The sequence below is a fragment of the Sparus aurata genome, chromosome 16 (genome assembly GCF_900880675.1).
Source record: "Sparus aurata chromosome 16, fSpaAur1.1, whole genome shotgun sequence".
Taxonomy (NCBI): domain Eukaryota; kingdom Metazoa; phylum Chordata; class Actinopteri; order Spariformes; family Sparidae; genus Sparus; species Sparus aurata.
Window position 1 is genome coordinate 960506 of NC_044202.1, and position 19445 is coordinate 979950.

General features: G+C 44.6%; 2 protein-coding genes across 2 annotated transcripts in view; both read left to right on the top strand.

The window, feature by feature from the left end:
- The window catches only part of sptbn5 (spectrin, beta, non-erythrocytic 5), a 39858-nt gene extending 38552 nt beyond the window's left edge, over positions 1–1306 (top strand). Inside the window, exon 78 of the mRNA XM_030392241.1 lies at positions 1111–1306. Coding sequence (XP_030248101.1) covers positions 1111–1306 — 196 coding nt within the window. The remainder of the gene's footprint in view (positions 1–1110) is intronic.
- A 12840-nt stretch (positions 1307–14146) lies between these two features.
- foxg1a (forkhead box G1a) lies at positions 14147–16045 on the top strand. Its single transcript, XM_030443077.1, has one exon. The coding sequence runs from the start codon at positions 14474–14476 to the stop codon at positions 15782–15784; it is 1311 nt and encodes a 436-aa protein (XP_030298937.1). The 5' UTR covers positions 14147–14473; the 3' UTR covers positions 15785–16045.
- The last annotated feature ends 3400 nt before the right edge of the window (positions 16046–19445 follow it).

A 19445-nucleotide genomic window follows, 5' to 3' on the forward strand; every position in this document is an offset into this window, starting at 1 on the left:
TCCACCGTTGTTTGTCCGCTGAATGTAATTCACCTTGTCAAAGTATCTCATTAAAGAAAAAATCCTGCTGGCAGTGAGTTCCATTACTTTGGCCTCTCACCCACCTGAGAGGAGCCCGGTGGCCCCACAGTGCACAGTGTGAACAGGTGCATGTGAAAGTCAAAGTCAAATTACCTGCCGCTGTTTGAAAGAAACCGCTGCAGCCTGAAACTCCATCAACACACTTCTGACCGACACACATCCTGTTGGACTCCACAGCAGAACCCCGCCGGAGCCTTTGTATCAGCGCGACTCATTTAATGTCAGGAAGTCACGAGGGGAAGAAGAATTCTTCAGAACCGGAGCCGTTCAGTCGGCACATTATGTTCATGTTCCAGTCTAAAATCACGCCTGCAGCTCAGCGTTCATTTATTCTTTTATACGCAACTCACTTCTTTAGATATATTACTGCTGACACGTCCGTTCATGTGGTCGTATTCAACACCGCAGCTGTTCTCATAATACTTCAAGTTCTGAGCGAAATTTAAAAATGTTTGTGATTCGCTGATTTTTCTCTGGATTGAGTTGAAATCAGCCCTGATCACCACGGAGACGCTGAGGATCAATAACAACATGTGATCAGTTTAATAGCTGTTGTTGAATGTTTACAGTCATCAGATTAATAACAGGAAGCCATTTTATTTTATTTTACCAGATCGAAGCTTCGCAGATGTAAAACACTCTTTGGGTAAATTTGACTGCAGATTTTCCTTGTTTATGATTTATTTTATAACGAGCAGATTTGTCTGTGACGTCACTTCACTGGTTTTATTTCATCAGTGGACATTTGTTCTGTGTCGACCCGGTCTGATACCTGCTGAGTCCATTTCTCGTTTGGTTCTGGTGATTTTAGTGCAGATGTGTTATTGAGATGATGACTGTAAACATTCACTAATATGTATTATATATTTGAATGAACACATGTTGCCAAGGTTCCTCAGGGTCTGCTGGAGGTTCAGGACCGATGTGGACCCACTCCAGTGAACAATAACGATCCCCGCGGTCAGAATATATAAATCTGACGAGGAATCATCTTAATGAATTCACCGTCATCGTCTCGTTGTTGTTCAGGAGGGCGTCTTCAGTCAACCTCAGTCTGGAGAAGTTAGCCGAGGCGCCGGACGACCCGACCAAACCAGCTGACAGGCGAGGTGAGAGCCTGGAGAGACAATCCTCCACGGAGGGGTTACCTCCGCCCAAACCCCCCCACACATACTACAACCGACACCGCTACTCCGAGGAGGCCGAGGGCGGGAGCGCAGGTTAGCATGTTGCTAACAAGCCGGTCGTCAGTGAGCATGTGAGTGAATCTGTGAGTGTGTTTGTTCTGATTGTTGTTTCCTGTTCGCTGCAGAGACGCCGAGCGGCCGCGTCCAGCCTCCGTCAGCTCCTCCTCCTGCACCGCCCGACACCCAGGACCCGCCCGCCGGCGCCCCCCAGCTAACAGACGACAACGGCAACAAGCAGAGGAAGAACGTCTTCAGGAAGTTCTTCTCCAAGAAGTAAAGTTTGCTTGACTCAACATCAGCGCTCGGCCACGTTATCGTCTCCAGAGACGCAGCGATGGACGACAGAATCACGTCAGCACAGATTTAATATCCAGACGCGACGCTGGAGGACGAGTCGACGCATCGTCACGTCCAATCAGCTTTAATGAACACAAAGTGCCTTCAAGAAAATTAGAGACTCAAATTTAATGATCATAACAGTAGAAACTGATTCAGGGTTGTTGTTCCTGATCCTGATATAAAATCACATCCATCAAAATCAAACAGTCGATGCAGCCGCGAGGCGACGGCAGAATCTTTCCTCTGATCGACGAGCAGCTTCACTTCCTGTTCCACAGATTTAATGAAGCTTCTGAAGCCGGCGTGTTCGCTCGGCTGCTCGCAGAGTCACGATCAATAACCAGTGACGGAGTGAAACTACGAGACTTTACTGACTCAAGGAAGCTTTTAGTCAAAGCTGATTAATTGATTGACAGAAAATTTGTCACCGACTATTTTAATAATCGATTATTTCAGTTATTTTTCAAACTTCTGCTGCTTTTCTTTTCTTTTTTTTTCTTTTCTTTTCAGTTGTTTGTTCGTTTTGTTCTGTTTGTTTTGTTCTGTTTAGTTTTGTTGGACTCAGCAGTGTTCACACATCTTTCTGCACTTTACAGACGTAACGATTAATCAGCTAATCATAAAAAGTAACGGTGAGTTTCAGCCCTGTTTGACTGTCAGGTGACTCTCTGGGTTGAAGCTGTGGTTCCGGTCCAGTTGTGTCGGTGGATCCGTTTACATGCACACAGAACTGCAGTCATCACTGTCATTCTGGATGAGATAATATTCAGACTGGGAAGTTTAAATGGTGAATAAACATTAACATTCCTGTTTCCTGGCAGCGGGTCGACCCGGGTCGGTGCCTGGACATCACGTGTTTCTGCTTCTTTGCATCTAAATCGGATCTTTTAAAAGTTTGTTTGACTCAAACGCAGCTTCATCTGTCTCCGTCAGACTCCTTCTAGAACAGTCGGCGCTGTTCAGGTCCAAGTTTGATGACGTCTAAAAGTAGGAAGTGAACTGTGGACCTTTGTTCTGAGCAGCGTCTCTACATGATACACAGTGTTTACCCGACCTGTATCAGTCTGAACATCAAGGATCAGACAGTCAGACACACCCACTGACCAGAACCAAACCGAAAAGAGGAACACGGGTCAGACTTTGAGGTTCTGAGACAGGAAATGTTTTCAGGGAGCTCAGTGAATGGTTCTGATCCGGCTGATGAGCTCAGAATCCTGCAGCAGGAGTTTTTTCTTTGTGATTCTTCTGGAGCTGCGGTTCTGACCGTGTTTATATTGAAGCATCGGATCGCTTTGAAAAATACAGTTATTTATCCAGAATTTACAGCAAACATGAACAGAACCGGAGAAGCTTTAGACGTCTGACTGGATGTGTGAGTGTGGTCTCAGGTCCGGTTCTGTCTCCTCATCGCCTCGTGAACTGGATCAGAACACATTTGTGACATTCAGGAGCAGAAAAGGTTCCTCAGCCTCGTCTACACAGATGAACTTTGCTGAGCGACTGTTTGTGGAGACGTTTTATTTATTAACGAGCAACAAATCCAAACATGGAGGCTCGTGGTGTCATTCAGTCCGATCAATACGTCGATCATTAGCGATAACGAGCCAGACGAAGACTTCAGACTTCAAACACGTCAAATTAAAGTCGATTGAGGTGTTTGAGTCAGAAACACGTGACGTCACATCAGGACAATATTATTTAAATTGAAGCTTCAGATATTTTCTGTTAACTAATAACCTCATTCATTGATCTCATTGATTACTGTGACTCTCTGCGCTGTGTTTACAATGTTGTGGAAGATAAAAACCTTCAGAAGAAATAAACTCATTAATCTGATTGAGTCTCACTGAATGTTTTAATTAAATGTTTCCTCGTTACATCGTCGACTTACTGATCCCGTCTCTGCTCTCGGAGGAGCTCTGAGCGTGTTTGTGCTCGCAAAGCATCAATTTATGGAAGTATTGATCCGGGATGTGACCGTGCAACAGTTCACAGGTCAGCTGTCCGGGCTGACAAGGTCCCAGAGGAGCTTCAGGCTCCGCTCACAGCTACAGGAAGTGTTCGTCTACCGCTGCTGACACCAGTTTCTCCTGTTTTACTGAGACTTTCACATTCTGCCTCCTCAGATCTCGGTGCAGCTGCGGACCGGCAGAGCTGAACATTCTCTACTTGTGAACCTTTGTCGATGGTTATATATTACATCAAATGCAGGATATTTATTTGTGATGGAGAAGTTTTGTGCTCGCTGATGTCTGCATGTTCAAATGTTCCACCTGCAGCTTCTCACCTGCTGTTGAACGTGAGAATGAAGTCAACAGCTGTTCACACCTGCTGTGTCTCAGTTCAGGGTGTGCATCCTCTGAAGGACTCGGCCTTTGTGGTCTGTGAAGGCGAGTCCTTCAGAGAGACCTTGTTAACCTCGTCAGCCGTTGTTAAATGTGACGGTCTAGCCTTTGGAGCATTTCCTGGTTGCGTCACCAGATGTTTTACCATTACGTCAGGATTTCTGCCGCCCAGGCACGCGAAAGTGACGATCTACGCCACGCCACGTCGCCATTTTCTCGCCTTCTTGTTCTTTTTCGGGCGCGCAAAGAATGTTGGGATATGTGAGGCCACAAAGGATCGTAGCGGTGCATCCTCCAGAAACAGGGAGAAGAAGGAGCATCTGGAGGAGCTTCAGACTGGGACAGACTTCATGTGTTGCTCCTCTGAAGGATGCAGACCTGAACTGAGACACAGCAAGTCTGTCCTCCAGGAGACGTTCAGGTACTTGTGTAAAAACTGACTCTGATAAAAGTAGAGGTACTGATTCAGCTTGTTTCCTCCAGTAAAGTAATAGATTACAGGCTCTGACATGTACTCAGAGTATCAGAGTAAAAAGTCTCCCTCTGAAGGACATTTGTGCTCAAAGCTAACTGAAGCTCACGTCATATTAATAGAATTCAAAGACTATTAAAGTTAAAGGTAGAATCAGTAGGATTTGTCCCAGCTGTTCCTGAACGCACCACAGAGACAGTTGATGGTTGACGTCACAGTCCAGTCTCTCCCTCTGTAACGAGCCTGGTCTGAAAAAGTATTTGTACTTCGTTACTTCCCCCCTCCTGACGTCATGTGTGACGTTGTAGAAACATGTTATTCTGCACATTTGGAGATTTCACACGTTTAATACTTTGAGTAAATGTTCCTGCTCGTACTTGATTACTCTGAGCAGTAACAGATTACTTCTGCAGTGTAGTCAGAGTACTCTGCCTCTCTGGGTGCAGGTGGTGCTGCCGGCCGCACGGTGTCGCTGTCCCCGCAGTAATGAGCCTCCTCCCGGGTCCAGTCTCTGTTCGGTTCAGGAGTTTGTTGGAGCGCTTGACTTTGATTGAACCATTAACCCCGCAGCGCCCGCACGGCTGTGACGCCCCGCGTGTTCTGACTGCAGGACGGCCGGAAGTGACTCGTGTTCTGGTTTCATGTCATGACCTGAGGCCGGTTCTGATCCAGCGGTCCATGTTTCCACCGCCGGACCTGTTTATCAGCAGTGAGTCATAGAAAACACATTCACAGGAGAAACTGATAAAAGAAGAATCTGATGTGAGAAATACAGTTTAATAAAATGTCTTTATGTTTAATATTCATGTTAAAGATCAAACATGATGACGTGAATATTTAGATCCGATCAATGAAGAAGGAAATAAATAAATATAAGTAAATACATGAAAAATCAATAAAGTCCAGTTTACAGCAGGAGGAGCCGCTCCTGTTTGTTCAGACGTTTTATTTCAAATCAGAACCTTTAAATGAGACATGACGAGGAATTTAAGGCTGGTTGAGATGTTTTAACTGGATCTGTGGTTCTGAGTGGTTCGGAGGTTCTCCATCAGTTTTCCTGTCTCCGTTCTTCTTGTTGTTGGACATGTTTTGGTCCCTCCAGGCCTCCGTCTGATTCCCGTTTCTACATTCAGCTCACGCCGGCAGAAGAGAAGAACCCAGCGGGAGCTCCGAGCCGGACCAGTGTGATCTGACCCAGTGGAACCAGTCCAACACCCCGTCTGGTCCGGCGGACCCACACAGGGCGTCTCATTTATTCCTCTGCAGGACGACACACACACACACACACACACACACGCTAATGTGCTTTTATTTATTTCCTCCTTCAAACTAAAATGTTTTGCAAATGAAATCTTCACAATAAAACATCCGTTTATCGTCGGTGTGAATTCTGAGACAGTTTAAAAACCTGAAGATGAGGTTCTGTTCAGTGATCTCATCAGAACCACAGCGGGTTTAAAACACATGCTGTTTATTTAAACATGAAACAAAATGAAGATTAAACTTTATTCTGGAGGTTGAATATTTACAATAAGTTGTTTCTACTGTATCTTTAACTGTAAATAAACCAGAATCAGACTCTACTTTTTATTTAGTTGTTTCTAATAATACAATAACACAGAATGATTATTTAACTCTGCATTTGCTTTTATTGGGCCTCAGACTACAGAAATAATATGAAGCTATTACACAAGAAAATTATTATTTTCTTCTATTTCTCATTATTATTATTATTATTATTATTATTATTATTATTATTATTATTAATCAGATTATTCGATTAAAGGCCAAAATAATCAGCTTCATCACAGAAACAACAGAAGTTCAGGACGTGACCATGAAGGATTTCAGCCTTTATGTCCGTTTTTATTTCGCTCCCTGAACGCATCTTCAGTTCATTTGAATCTCTCGATTAATTTGAATTATTGTGACGTAGTGATTTAATGAAACACGATCACAGATCAGATCAGATGGATCGATGACAGAGAAGCTTCAGGCAGGATGTTGGTGTAGTTCCTGTCTCCGCCACTGGGAGGCGCCATCTCCCCTCTCCTCTGTCCTCTCTCCTCTCCTCTCTCCTCTCCTCTCTCCTCTCCTCTCTCCTCTCTCCTCTCCTCTCTCCTCTCCTCTCTCCTCTCTCCTCCCTCTCTCCTCTCCTCTGTCCTCTCCTCTCCTCCTCTCTCCTCTGTCCTCTGTCCTCTCTCCTCTCTCCTCTCTCCTCTCCTCTCCTCTCCTCTCTCCTCTCTCCTCTCCTCTCTCCTCTCCCTCTCCTCTCTCTCTCCTCTCTCCTCTGTCCTCTCTCCTCTCCTCCTCTCTCCTCTGTCCTCTCCTCTCTCTCTCCTCTCCTCTCTCCTCTGTCCTCTCCTCCTCTTCCTCTCTCCTCCTCCCTCTCTCGTCCTCCCTCTCTCCTCCCTCTCTCCCTCTCTCCTCTCTTCTCCTCCTCTCCTCTCTCCCTCTCCTCTCCTCCTCTCCTCCTCCCTCTCCTCTCTCCTCTCTCCTCTCTCCTCTCTCCTCCTCTCCTCCTCTCCTCCTCTCCTCTCCTCTCCTCCTCCCTCCTCCTCTCCTCTCCTCTCTCCTCCTCTCCTCCTCTCCTCTCCTCTCTCCTCCTACTTCCTCTCTCCTCTCCTCTCTCCTCTCCTCCTCCTCTCGGCCTCCTGAGACAAGAGGAAGCAGAGGTCAAAGGTGACAGGAGGAAGCTTCTGGTTCCTGAGCTCAGGACCGACAACAAGACCTTAAAGACCTCTGCAGCACCTGAGAGGGTTCCAGGACTTCACTTTAGTCCCTGCAGCCCCAGAAGAACCCGACAAATACCTCAAGTTCTCCCTTCAGAATAAATAAAACCTTTGGACCCCCAGAAATACTCAAATAATCCGACAGAGCCCCAAAACAAGCCCTCCAACTCCCTTAATAATCTGTGGAACACAGACAGAACCTCAGACGGATCCTAGAATCCTCAACGTTCCCTGGAACACCTCAGAGCACCGGAGTCCCTCAGAGTTCAATACAATTCATAAACACTTAATGAAAAACCTTCAGGACCGCTTCAGAACCACAGGAACCCCTTCATGCAAACACTGACCAACATAAGAAACTCTTAGATGACCCTTAAACCCATAAGAACCCACGAGGAACCTCTGGAGGCCCAGAGGGATCCACAAAGACCTCCTGGAAGTTCCTACTGAAACATCTTGGTTCTCCTTTACGAACCCGTTCATACGGACCTGAGAACCCCTAAACTTCTTTAAAACCTGATCGAGCCGCCTCCCCAACAGCTCTGGAACCGTGATGAAAACTCTTCCAAGCCCAAAAGAACCCAGGTGTAGGAGGATCCAGTAAACCTCCTGGGACTCTTCAAGAAGTGAGGATCCAAGGCCTGCTGGAACCCCTTTTTGATCCACATGAACCCCCTTAATGACCTCCTGGATCGTACTTGAGAACCAAAAGAACCGGCTACTTGAGTTCCTATGAGAACTGCAGGAGCCTCATGGAGAATTTATCAGAAGCTGGTGGTCTCACTCCAGAACCTCCTTAAGAACCCAAGACCTGTTGAAAAGAGGGTCAAGAGCCTCTCAAGACGTCCTGAAACCTTAACGAACTTAAAGAAACCCCTTACAAACCCTGTTTAGACCTTGCAGAACCTCCTTAAAGAACCCACGGGCCCGCTGCTAAAACCCCTAGAAAACCATCAGAACCTCCTCAACCCAGTATCTCTCAGTCATGAGCCCTTAGAAGAACCTTTAAACCTGTGAATCCGACTACAAACCTACCACCACAAGAACCTCAGAAAACCCTCAATGTTAGAACCACAGGGACCCGCTGATGACATCACACCTGGCTGAAGAACCCATGGAACCTGTTTAGAACCCCTAGAACCCCTCACAGTCCCCCTTAAACCCACAGAACACCTTTAAAAACCTGTAACCTCTTAAAGAACCCGAGGAACCCTTTAAGGTCGTTGAACCTGATGTTCTTCTTCTCTGTTTTCTTTCTCGGTCTCTAGCTGCTTCCTGATTAGCTTCATTGATCGATATCGATCACACACACACACACACACACACACACACACACACACACACACACAGCAGATGTTCTGCTTGTTTCAGATCCAGATGAAACCTTTTTGACGAGCCGCAGAACTTTAAACTCGTGGGTTCTGTGGAGGAATCGGATCTGAAACTCTTCTTTCACTTTGATTAAACACGGCAGCTAAAATTATCTGCAGCTGGTGTGAAACTGACGGGATGACTGACGGGTCGATGAAAACAGATGTTTGAATCAAATCAAGACAATTAATCTTCTGATGGCTCGGATGTTAATTATGAAGGAGGTCAAAGGTCGGCTTCATGTTCGTTCTCTCGTCAGCGCTGATTAAATCTAAAAACTCTTCCTGTTCCATCCAAACACAAAAATACTCACGTTAATACAATCAGAAAGTTTTTACAGTCATAATTACATTTGTTTTATTATCTTCAGTCAATAAATCCATTTTGTTCGCGTGCAAACTGTCAAAACTTTAATGAAGCTCGTGGAGAGTGAAGCTGATATTTTCTGCGTTATTGTACCAAATATAAATGTTTAGATCTGCTAACAAGACGGATTAAATGTGTCGCATTCACGGACATCTGGAGCCTGGAGATGTGGTGGACAGCTCCAATGAAATGAAAGCAGCTGGTGAAAATGTTTTTTATCACTTTCATTGAAAAGTTTATTTCCAAACTTGCTTTAGTATCAGCAGATGTTTGTCACCACAGATATTCACTCTTCACACCAAAGTGTCGTCTCAAGATTTAATCCTTTTATTTGTGCGTCTGATGAAGTCTTGGTTGGAAGTTGACCAACAGAGTCGACCTCTCTGATCCTTCGCACTGCAGGTTCATGCAAACAATGTGTTTTAAAATTCATAAGAAAATGAATGGAGTCTGGTGTGGTTTGACGGGAATACACGTCGTCAATCTTTACGTTTCTCTCTTCTCAAACTACAAATTTGACCATGTAAACATTAAAATTGAGAAGAAAATGAATGGAGTCTGGTTTGGTTTCAGTCGTGACTCGATCAACAAAAGAGAGCAGAAAGTGAACATCTGCAAAATCAAGTATTTGATTGGAGTGAGTGTTCAGAATTGAGGATAAAATGAATGGAGTCTGGTTTGGGCTGAACTGACTTCCCAAAACTGCAAATTCAAGTCAAACTGCACCAGACTCCATTCAGTTTTCTTCCAAATTAACATGGTCATATTTGCAGTGAGACATATAGATTGACAGCTGGGTATTGAAATCAAACCGCACCAGACTCCATTCACTTTCTTTTGAATTTGAAACACATTAAACCTTCAGTTCTCTGCCGTGTTAACACGAGACAGGTTTGAGAAGGAGGTTGACTTTTCCCTCTTTTGTTGGTCAAATAACAACTGGGAGTTCAAATCAGCCCAAACCAGACTCCACTCATTTTCTTGTAAATTTTAAAACATATTTATACAGTTAAGCTCGCGGTGCCGAGGATCAGAGGGGGGTCAGCGGTTCTTTCCTCTTTTGTTGGTCGAGTCACAACTGCAACTTGAAATCCAACCAGACTCCACTCATTTTTCTTCTGATTTTAGAACACATTTACATGGTCACATTTGTAGCGAGACATAGAGATTGACAACTGGGTATTCAAATCAAACCGCACCAGACTCTATTCATTTTCTTTTGAATTTTAAAAAGCATTAAACCCTCGACAGTCTGCCATGGTAAATGATTTGATGGTGGTGACAGGGTTTGAGTCTGGGTTGGTTTTATTTGACGTCCCAGCTGTTGGTCCTGTTTTTAAAATTCATCAGAAACAGAATGGAGTCTGGTTTGTCTGGTAGTTGGCCAACAAAAGAGGCGAGAGTCTACCTCGCTCTGGAGCCTGAACGTTACTGAGTGTTTGATGGGTTTTAAAGTTCAAAAGAAATCAAATGGAGTCTGGAGTGGTTTGATTTGAATGCCCACCTCGTCAGTCTCCGTCTCTCATGCTTCACACCACGATGTTGATCATTAAGATGTGTTCTGAAATTAAGAAGAAAAGTGAATGGAGTCTGGTTGGTGTGATATGCTGGTAGCTGGGACTCTCTCTGAGGTCACAATGCATCTCTGACCTTTAAAATCGGCCTAAAATCCTGCAGAAAATGATTGGAGTCTGGTGTGGTGTGACCTGATGTGAAGTGTTTTTCTAACATTTACTCCTTTGAATCCAAGTGTCCTCCTCCGGCACCCGTCAGAGGAGGTTCTGCTCCCTGCTCGCGGTTGGATCCACCTGCTGGTTCTGATTTTAAAGGTTCAGTCCGGAGAATTATTTCCTGAAAACATGAATCCGGACGTGAAACTGGCGCTTGGGTTTTTTTTCCCTCTTTCTGAGGTTATATGGATGTTTTTTCTCCTCCACCTCCTCCACCTCCTCCACCTCCACCTCTCCTCCTCTCTCCTCCTCTTCCTCCTCAACAACAACACGCAGCAGAGAACATACAAGCGGAGCTGCTGATCTCTCCAAACCGCGCTCACATCTCCAGCTTCTGTGAGCAAACTAACAGCAACACCAACAAACCAGCAGTATGTTCAGTTGTTTAGTTCAGTGATGTCACAGAGCAGCGCGCAAACACACACCAAGATAAACCGTCCCATCAAAATAAAAGCATGACGCGTGACGCAAATGTTATCCAAAATAAATTCATTTTTACGGACACATTATTATTATTATTATTATTATTATTATTATTATTATTATTATTATTATTATTATTATCTGAGGAGCTTTCCAAACCATCTTCATGTGACTGAAAGCCCGTAAAGACGCCTTGTTATTTATTTTTTTGTCAGTTAAAATTTTTGCTTGCTGATTGTTTTTAGAAATCATCCAAATATTTATGAAATTATAATAACTGACGTTGTAAAAACATGTTTCCATCGTCCGAACATCAGCTTTATAACGCGACAGTCAGTGCGGAGCTCGGATCTGATCTGATGTCAGATTTTCCAGCTGAATGTGTCATTAATGTAAAAACTGCACAATTATAAAAACCTGTTGAAATATTTCCTGATGGATTTTTACAAACACTGATAAAATAACAAAAGCGTTCAAACAAGCACAAAATGGAGTTTGAGGCAAAAATGAGTTCATGAAAAAATCAACGAGCAAAAAAACAAACAAACTCAAAAATGAGATAAAATCTTCTTATTGCGACGGTTTGAAAAAATTTTTTAAAACGTATTTCTACAATTATTTGTATTATTATTAACATTTCCTCCGTCAGCTGAATGTGACGGACTCGCTTCTCTTCTTCAGCCTGCTCAGAGAAAACCTTCTCTGCTTGTGGAGCTCCAGCGGCTCCGACACGCTTCAGTGTTTCCGTGCGTAAAAGCGGCGGCCTGTGTCCGAGCCGCGGCTGCTGCGGGGGAAAGTTCCCAACACAACAGGAAAATTGCTTCTTTTGGAGCCAAAGAAATATTTAGTTTTCTAAACTGGAGGACATTTTCAAAAAGAGCTGGTTACTGAAGGATGTGTGTCACATTTACGCACCAACAGTCCATGTTGCTGTTTCCTCCAATTGTTGTTTCTGAGTGACTTCACTGAAGAAAAATCTCCAAAAGTGTTAAATTAAGTTTTTATTTTTTCTACGTGTCTCGGATCAGCAGTTCAGCTCGGGACATGTTGCTTCACACATCAGCGACATTTTGTTGTTAAGTGTTCAGAAATATTTTGCCCTCAAACCGCCTTAAACAGAGTTAAACGAGCTGTCGAGGAGCCGCAGCGACAGATTCCGCTTCACGTGTCTCAGATTAAACAGTTTGAGGTGAAATCCAGAGTTCAAATGCTCCTTTTTATTTTTTTCTTCTTTTTTTTTTTCTGAAAATCTGCTGCAGACAACAAGTGTGGAGGTCCGCTGCGGCCTCAGACACGCAGACACATCATCAGTAATATTAATAAAAGATGCTGGAGGCTCTTATTAATAGTTGTGTAGGAGCAGAAGTGTCAGCTGTTAATGGAGACGATCTTTGGAAGCCCCCTTAGAACATTTAGAGACATAAATAACATCCTATATTTTCTTTATTATAGAAAATGAATATACGTGTGATTTCATAGCTGAGTCTCATCATGTGTTTATTATTTGTGGTCACGTGTTTACAGGCTCGTGGTCACGTGGTGAACATAACACTGTCAGCAGCAGTGTTATCAATTAATACTAATAATAGCATCACATAAATAAATGTGTAGTAATACAGAGTGTAGTGAAACAGAGCTGCAGTACTTGTACTGTAGTACTGCAGTAATACTGGGAGTATTTATTTAGATTATATTCTTTCATTCAGTTTGACTGCAGAAAACAAACCTTCATTTTGTTTATTCATCTGAATTATTCCAGTTTTATTCACGCTGATGAAAATAAAATGTTTCTGTGTTTAAAGAGAATTTAGTTTCCAGTGTTGGATAAAAATAAAATAAAATATATATTTAGTCTAAATAAAACAGAAATCAGCCTCCAAACAACAACAAATGATTTATAATTGCGTGTAAACTCACACATGAGCACCGCAGCAGCAGCAGCAGCAGCAGCTTTGGTTTAATAACTAAACGAGTCAAGATGTTTTTATTCCCCAGAAGAGAAAGTGAATTAAATCCTGCTGTAAAAATGTTGGAATGATCCTTTAAAGCTGATAAATAACTTGTGATGTTTGCTGAATATAACTGAGGATGCGAACAGGATGAAAACACGTTTTGGAGTTAAATGTGAAACATGTTACGCGCCTCCCGCGGCGGCCCGCAGCTCCTCTCACTCTCTTTATTCATTCACTGAGTTTCTGCCTCACTTCAGTTTGTTGTCAGATTTTCCTCCAACATGAAGCCGCCGGGAGGAAACTGACGACAAACCTTTCTGGAAGCCGCACGCTGACATGACACCGTGTTTACGCCTCCCGGCGCACATTTTACGCGCGTTTTACGCACGGAAAATCGGCTTAGGAGAACGAGCTCCGCAGCCTGTCTGCTGCGATCTGACACACAGATCACCTCCGCGTGTCCTGCCCGTGTCCGCCTGCCCTCCGGATCCCCTCGCTGTTTATTTCCCCTCTGAGTCTGGATGTAAACAGTTTGAAGACGCCGAAGGGGAAAATATTTGAGTGTAAATATGAGGAGCGGCGGGGATTTGGGTGTACGCACGCACGGTGTGTGTTTTCCAGCGACGGTTTTAGTTTAGGTGGGGGAGAGAATGAGAGAGGGGAGGGGTGAGGGTGAGGCAGGCGAGTGTTGATAGGGGTGAGTGTGTTTCCTGCGCTGCAAAAAGTGTCCGTGTCGGAGAGACGTTTGGGCGTGAGACGCTCCTAAAGTCTGATTTCTGTTTAGAAAAAAACACAAAATCATGTATGACAAATCCACGTTGTCAAATAAAGTTCAATTTATTTTTCAAATCGAGTGTTTGTGGTTGGAAATGAGACTGAAACGTGAGTCGGAGTCGCTGCTGTCAACATGAAAATACAAATAAAATCGACAAAGCTCCAAAAAACAAACGATTCTCCTCCAGAACTGTGACGCTTTTTCTTCTCTGTCACATTTTCAGGTTTATTTTGATGAAATTCTGATTCTCAGGCTGAATAAGACGTGAAGAGACTCGACAGGTTGGGTATTTCTTGCAGCGTGCACGGCATTGGTGGATGTGTGTGTTTCCCTGTGCGTCATGATTGGCTGAAAGCGCAGAGGACGCCTTAATATTTAATACTAATGTTCCCCTGGTTGGCTGAGGACTGGAAAGGTCCAACCAATGTTTTTTACTTGCTTTAGTGGCTGTGGCTCCCTAATTAATTGCAGCTATCTGTCTCCTATCGATGTGTGTGTACGTGTGTGTTGTGTGTGTGTGTTTCCTTTTTTCTCCCCAAACCGAACATGAAATAGTTTGTTGGGCTATACTTTCTTTCTTCCTATCGTTCCCCCCTTCCTTCCTTCCCGTCCTGGTTCGCAGGCTCAGTCCGGACAGATTGAAACCCAGCTGTGTTCGTCGCTTTTGCTCGTTGCCATTTTCCCCCCTCATTGCCCGGTGATGTTGGATATGGGAGAGCGCAAAGAGGTGAAAATGATTCCTAAATCGTCGTTCAGTATAAACAGTTTGGTGCCTGAGGCCGTGCAAAACGACAACAACAACCACCAGAGCCAGCATCACCACCAGAACCAGCACCACCAGCAGAACCACCACCGGCCCGGCGCCGCGGACGAAGCCGACCAGAAAGCTCCTCTCTCGGCCGCGCAGCAGGACGGAAAAGCGGACCCTAAAAGTGACTCGTCGAGCCAGGAGAGCTGCCCGGACGAGAAGGAGAAGCAGGAGGAGAAGAAGGACGGCAAAGACGGAGACGGCTCCGGGAAGGACGGAGAGAAGAAGAGCGGCAAGTACGAAAAACCTCCTTTCAGCTACAACGCGCTGATCATGATGGCCATCCGGCAGAGCCCCGAGAAGCGGCTCACGCTCAACGGCATCTACGAGTTCATCATGAAGAACTTCCCGTACTACCGGGAGAACAAGCAGGGCTGGCAGAACTCCATCCGGCACAACCTCAGCCTCAATAAGTGCTTCGTGAAGGTGCCGCGGCACTACGACGACCCGGGCAAGGGGAACTACTGGATGCTGGACCCGAGCAGCGACGACGTCTTCATCGGCGGCACCACCGGGAAGCTCCGGCGGCGCTCCACCACCTCCCGGGCCAAGCTGGCCTTCAAGCGGGGCGCGCGGCTGACCTCCGGGCTGACCTTCATGGACCGGGCCGGCTCCCTCTACTGGCCCATGTCCCCCTTCCTGTCCCTGCACCACCCGCGGGCCAGCAGCGCCCTGGGCTACAACGGGACCTCCTCGGGTTACCCGGCTCACCCCATGTCCTACAGCACCATGCTCACCCAGAACATGGGCAGCAACCACTCGTCGTTCCCGTCCTCCAACGGGCTCAGCATGGACCGGCTGGTCGGCTCGGATCTCCCCTACGCGACGCACCACCTGACGGCGGCGGCCCTGGCGGCCTCGGCGGTGCCCTGCGGCCTCTCCGTGCCTTGCTCCGGGGCCACTTACTCCCTGAACCCGTGCTCGGTCAACCTGCTGGCCGGGCAGACCAGCTACTTTTTCCCCCACGTCCCGCACCCGTCCATGACCACGCAGTCCGGAGGCAGCGGCGGCTCCTTGCAGGCCGCCCGGGCTTCGGCCTCCAATTCCCCGCAGGCTCCGTCCTCCTCCTCGCTGACCTGTGACTCTCTGAGGCCGACCCTGTCCGGCTCTCTGCCGGCCTTCTCCTCGGGACTTTCCGGGGGTTTGTCTGACTATTTTACGCATCAGAACCAGGGCTCGACCTCCAACCCGCTTATACACTAACATCCCCGAACCCTCAGCCCCTGCCTCCCCCCTCCACCCGCCTCCCCCCTGAAGGAGTGAGAACCTTAAAATGACTGGAACTGTAAGTGAACATTTTACACTGAACATTTACATTGTACAAAAAAATACAAGATTATTATAAACTACCTACTATAGAAAAAAAGAGGAGAGACTCAAACTGCAAAACAAAAAAGAGCAGCAGAGAAACAGAAAGCAGCCCTGAAGTTTCCAGGTATTTTTTAATATTATTATTATTAATATTATTATTATTATTATTATTATCTTCTTCTTCTACTACTTCTTCTTCTTTTTCTTCTTCTTCTTTTTCTTCTTCTTCTTTTCTTCTTCTTCTTCTTCTTCTTCTTCTTCTCCTCTTTCTTTCTTCTTCTGCAGTTTTAATTTGTGTGTACATAATGTCTGTTCCTATAAGTGTCTCTGGGGTTTGTCTCTGTATAGTCGTGCAGTGTGAACACAGAGCGGATGCTGCAGATGAAGATGATGATGATGATGATGATGATGATGATGAGAGCTGTAGGCTGATTTGTTTCTGTTGTTGTTGTTGTTGTTGTTGTCGGAGGAGGCATTACTTTTTATAGAATGTGTATTTAAAATAGTTTTGTCTAATTTTGAGATTTAAAAAAAGGTAATAATAATAATAATAATAATAATAATAATGTCTCTAACAGCCGGCCTCCGCCCGCGTGTCTGCAGTATTATCAGGTCTCATGCGGGTCAGAGGAGAAGCGGCGGAGAATGATTTTATTTCACAAAAATTGAAACACTAATTTGTTTTATTTTATTTTTTATTTTCTATACAGTGAAATGTGTGTTTTTTTCTGGCTCCCGCCGTCAAAGTCCTGAGGCTGTTCCTCCGTTCATTCATTTGCCAGTTTAAACTGTTCATGTACTTTTTTTATAGACCAAAGAATCGGTTTGTAGGAAACAGTAGAGTCGGTGCTGCGCTGACTGAGGCCTCGTGTTGTAGGAATTAAGCAGTGAGTGGATGAATGAGAGAGTGAGTGAATAAAGGGGGGAATGTTTCCTCCTTCGCTGCAGAAAATGTCCATTAAAACGAGATTTTTATCGCAGCCTTCAAAACATTTTTTTAAATTAGCAGAAATTTGAATGGAGTTTGGTGGCGCCGGTTTCTATTTTGCCCCCCTACGAATGTTTCTTGGTGCACTTGGAGGCATTTCGCCTTAAACCGCCTCGCCTTTAGATTAAATGTTAATCTGCGTTGGAAACAGCGTCAGTTGAACTCCTGTGCTATCAGAACATTTCACATTTGAAGGTGGAAGTTTGAGCGTAAATGTCTCGTTTGTTGATGGATGTTTTCCGCGGCTCAGCCTGTGATGTGCTTCTTTGACTGTAAACGTGATCGCCGATAAAAAAAACGGACGTTCACGCTTCTCCTCCTTTTATTTTATTTTTTGTATAATTAGTAAAAGAGAGAGAAAAAAATGTCTATTTGTAATTTGAATTTGGGTTTTTTGGAAGAATTGTAAAAACCCGTTTGTTTGACAGAAGAAAAAATGCCTCATTATCTAATACTACTTGGAATGATTGTCCTTTAATTGTCGTCTCTAAAAACAATTTTTCATGGTTGTGATACTATTGTGGTCTTATTCTTATTCCCGTGTTTGTCGCTTACAGAAGTTCAAAAAGAGAAAAAAATGTTTTAATCATAAAAAAAATACAAATAAAAGAATAGGTTACATTCATAACTAACGCCAATCCTTTTGTCTTCTTTGCCGTATTGTCTGTTTTTATCACCAGGTACCTGAACGCAACAAAAATTCTTAATTTTAAAATATTTATTAGCTGATTTTTTAGATTTCTCAGAAAATTATGCTTTTATCTTAAATTTGGGTTTTTCTTTATGCGGTTCTGCACTACAGTGTTTTCCATCCCACCAGACTTCCATTTAAAAATCCCTGATTTTAATTCCAACAACTAAGCTGTGAGTTTTTCCTCTTTATTGTCCCACGTGACTCTGATCTGTTTGTGTTTTTGGGACTTTTAGTTGTTGTTGTTGTTGTTGTTGTTGTTTACGCACACACAGTGAAAATTACACCGGAGCGCGCGCGTGCGTAAAGCTTTTACGCATAAAGATTTCCGCGCGTCTCGCTGGAAAAACTGTGTCAAACGATGCGGCAGAGGTCGCGTTCAGGCTCACTGGCTGACTGTGGGACATTTTCCCCTCCTGAGCGCTGCGGGCTGCGGCCTCACTGAGCTGCGCTGCGGGTTCATGTGCGCAGAACCCGCAGAACCCGCAGAACCCGCAGAACGCCCCGAGCGAGCAGCTTCAACACCGCACATCAAACCCAAACTTCAAAACCAGAATTTAAACTTCAACTTGCAGATTTGTTTGTTATTTCTTGACTCTGTGTCTGAGCGCGTGTCTGCTGTGTGTGTGTGTGTGTGTGTGTGTGTGTGTGTTGTCTGATTTTCCTCCTCAGACTCTCAGATTGTGTGTCTGTGCAGCCTGAAGTCAGTGTGTGTCGCTGACTCGGAGCGTTGGTGTTGTTCTGGCTCGGTGCGCTCTCTTTGGTTCGGCTCCAGGCTCGTTCTCTCTCCTCGGTTCTGCTCCCTGCTGAACGCTTCTGGTGCCGCTTTGTTTCTCCACATGAACTCTGAACTGTGCTCACTGAAACTTCCTCCGGTGTGTTTCAGCTTCAGCTCCGCGGCCCTGCGGAGCCTCGAGGTCTTCATGCTGCATGTGTTCTGTTGGATTTTGTTCTGCAGAATTTTCCTTCTTACTGAACAGAACTGAGACTTTCAGGCGCAGTGGGAGAGTTTGGTGTCGCTGTGATCTTGGTTTTGGTTTTTGCCTCGTTTCTCTTTATTTGGTTTAATTTCACACTCAGATTAAAAGTCAGCCGGAAAATAAAATAAATTATTTGAAGCTACATTTTTTTTGAAACATTTAACTTTAAAAAAAAAAAAAAAAGAAAGAAACATGATAAACTCTCAGCTCGTCTGATTTGATCTGATCTCCACATTTTTCCCGCCTCATTAAACTTTGATTCGTTTTTTCAATTTAAATCTGAACTGATATAAATCAGATGGATTATTAATATTTCTGGTTTGTTTCTGGTTGTTTTTTGTGTTTTGTGAGCAGATTTTCAGAAGCTGCTGAAACATTTTCTTTGTGTTTTTCTCCATCAGGTGAAATTAAACCTGCAGATTTTTCGTCTCTCCTGATTTAAACTCTTCCGTCTTGTTGCTCCACGTGCGTCTCTATCAGCGCGGTGAGCCGTGATGTCACTGTGTGTTGATGCAGCTGGTTGGTTCCGATCTGCGGGCTGCTGCGGGCTGCTGCGGGTTCTGTCGGAGCTGTAAACTGAGCCGCTTCTCTTTGTGCCGCACAAATAATAATAATAATAATTAAAAAACTCAAACATTCGCAGCATCAAATCATATTTCAGGTGTTTCAGTTTCCAGAAGCTTCTGTTTGTTTGTGCGGGCTGAAGCTTCTGACGCTGCGGCTCGGATCCGGTTCGGTTGTTTTACGCAGAAGAAGAACATATTTATTAAACGTGTTCGTGCTGCTGGACACGTTTATATTTATATTATATTCATATTATATATATTTCTATATTTCAGATCCTCGTCATGAACCCGCTGCTGTTTGTTTTGTTTCTTTATATTCAGACGCTCG

Bases quoted from the DNA above. Each gene is read 5' to 3' on its own strand.
- foxg1a (XM_030443077.1), top strand. From the start codon at position 14,474: ATGTTGGATATGGGAGAGCGCAAAGAGGTGAAAATGATTCCTAAATCG.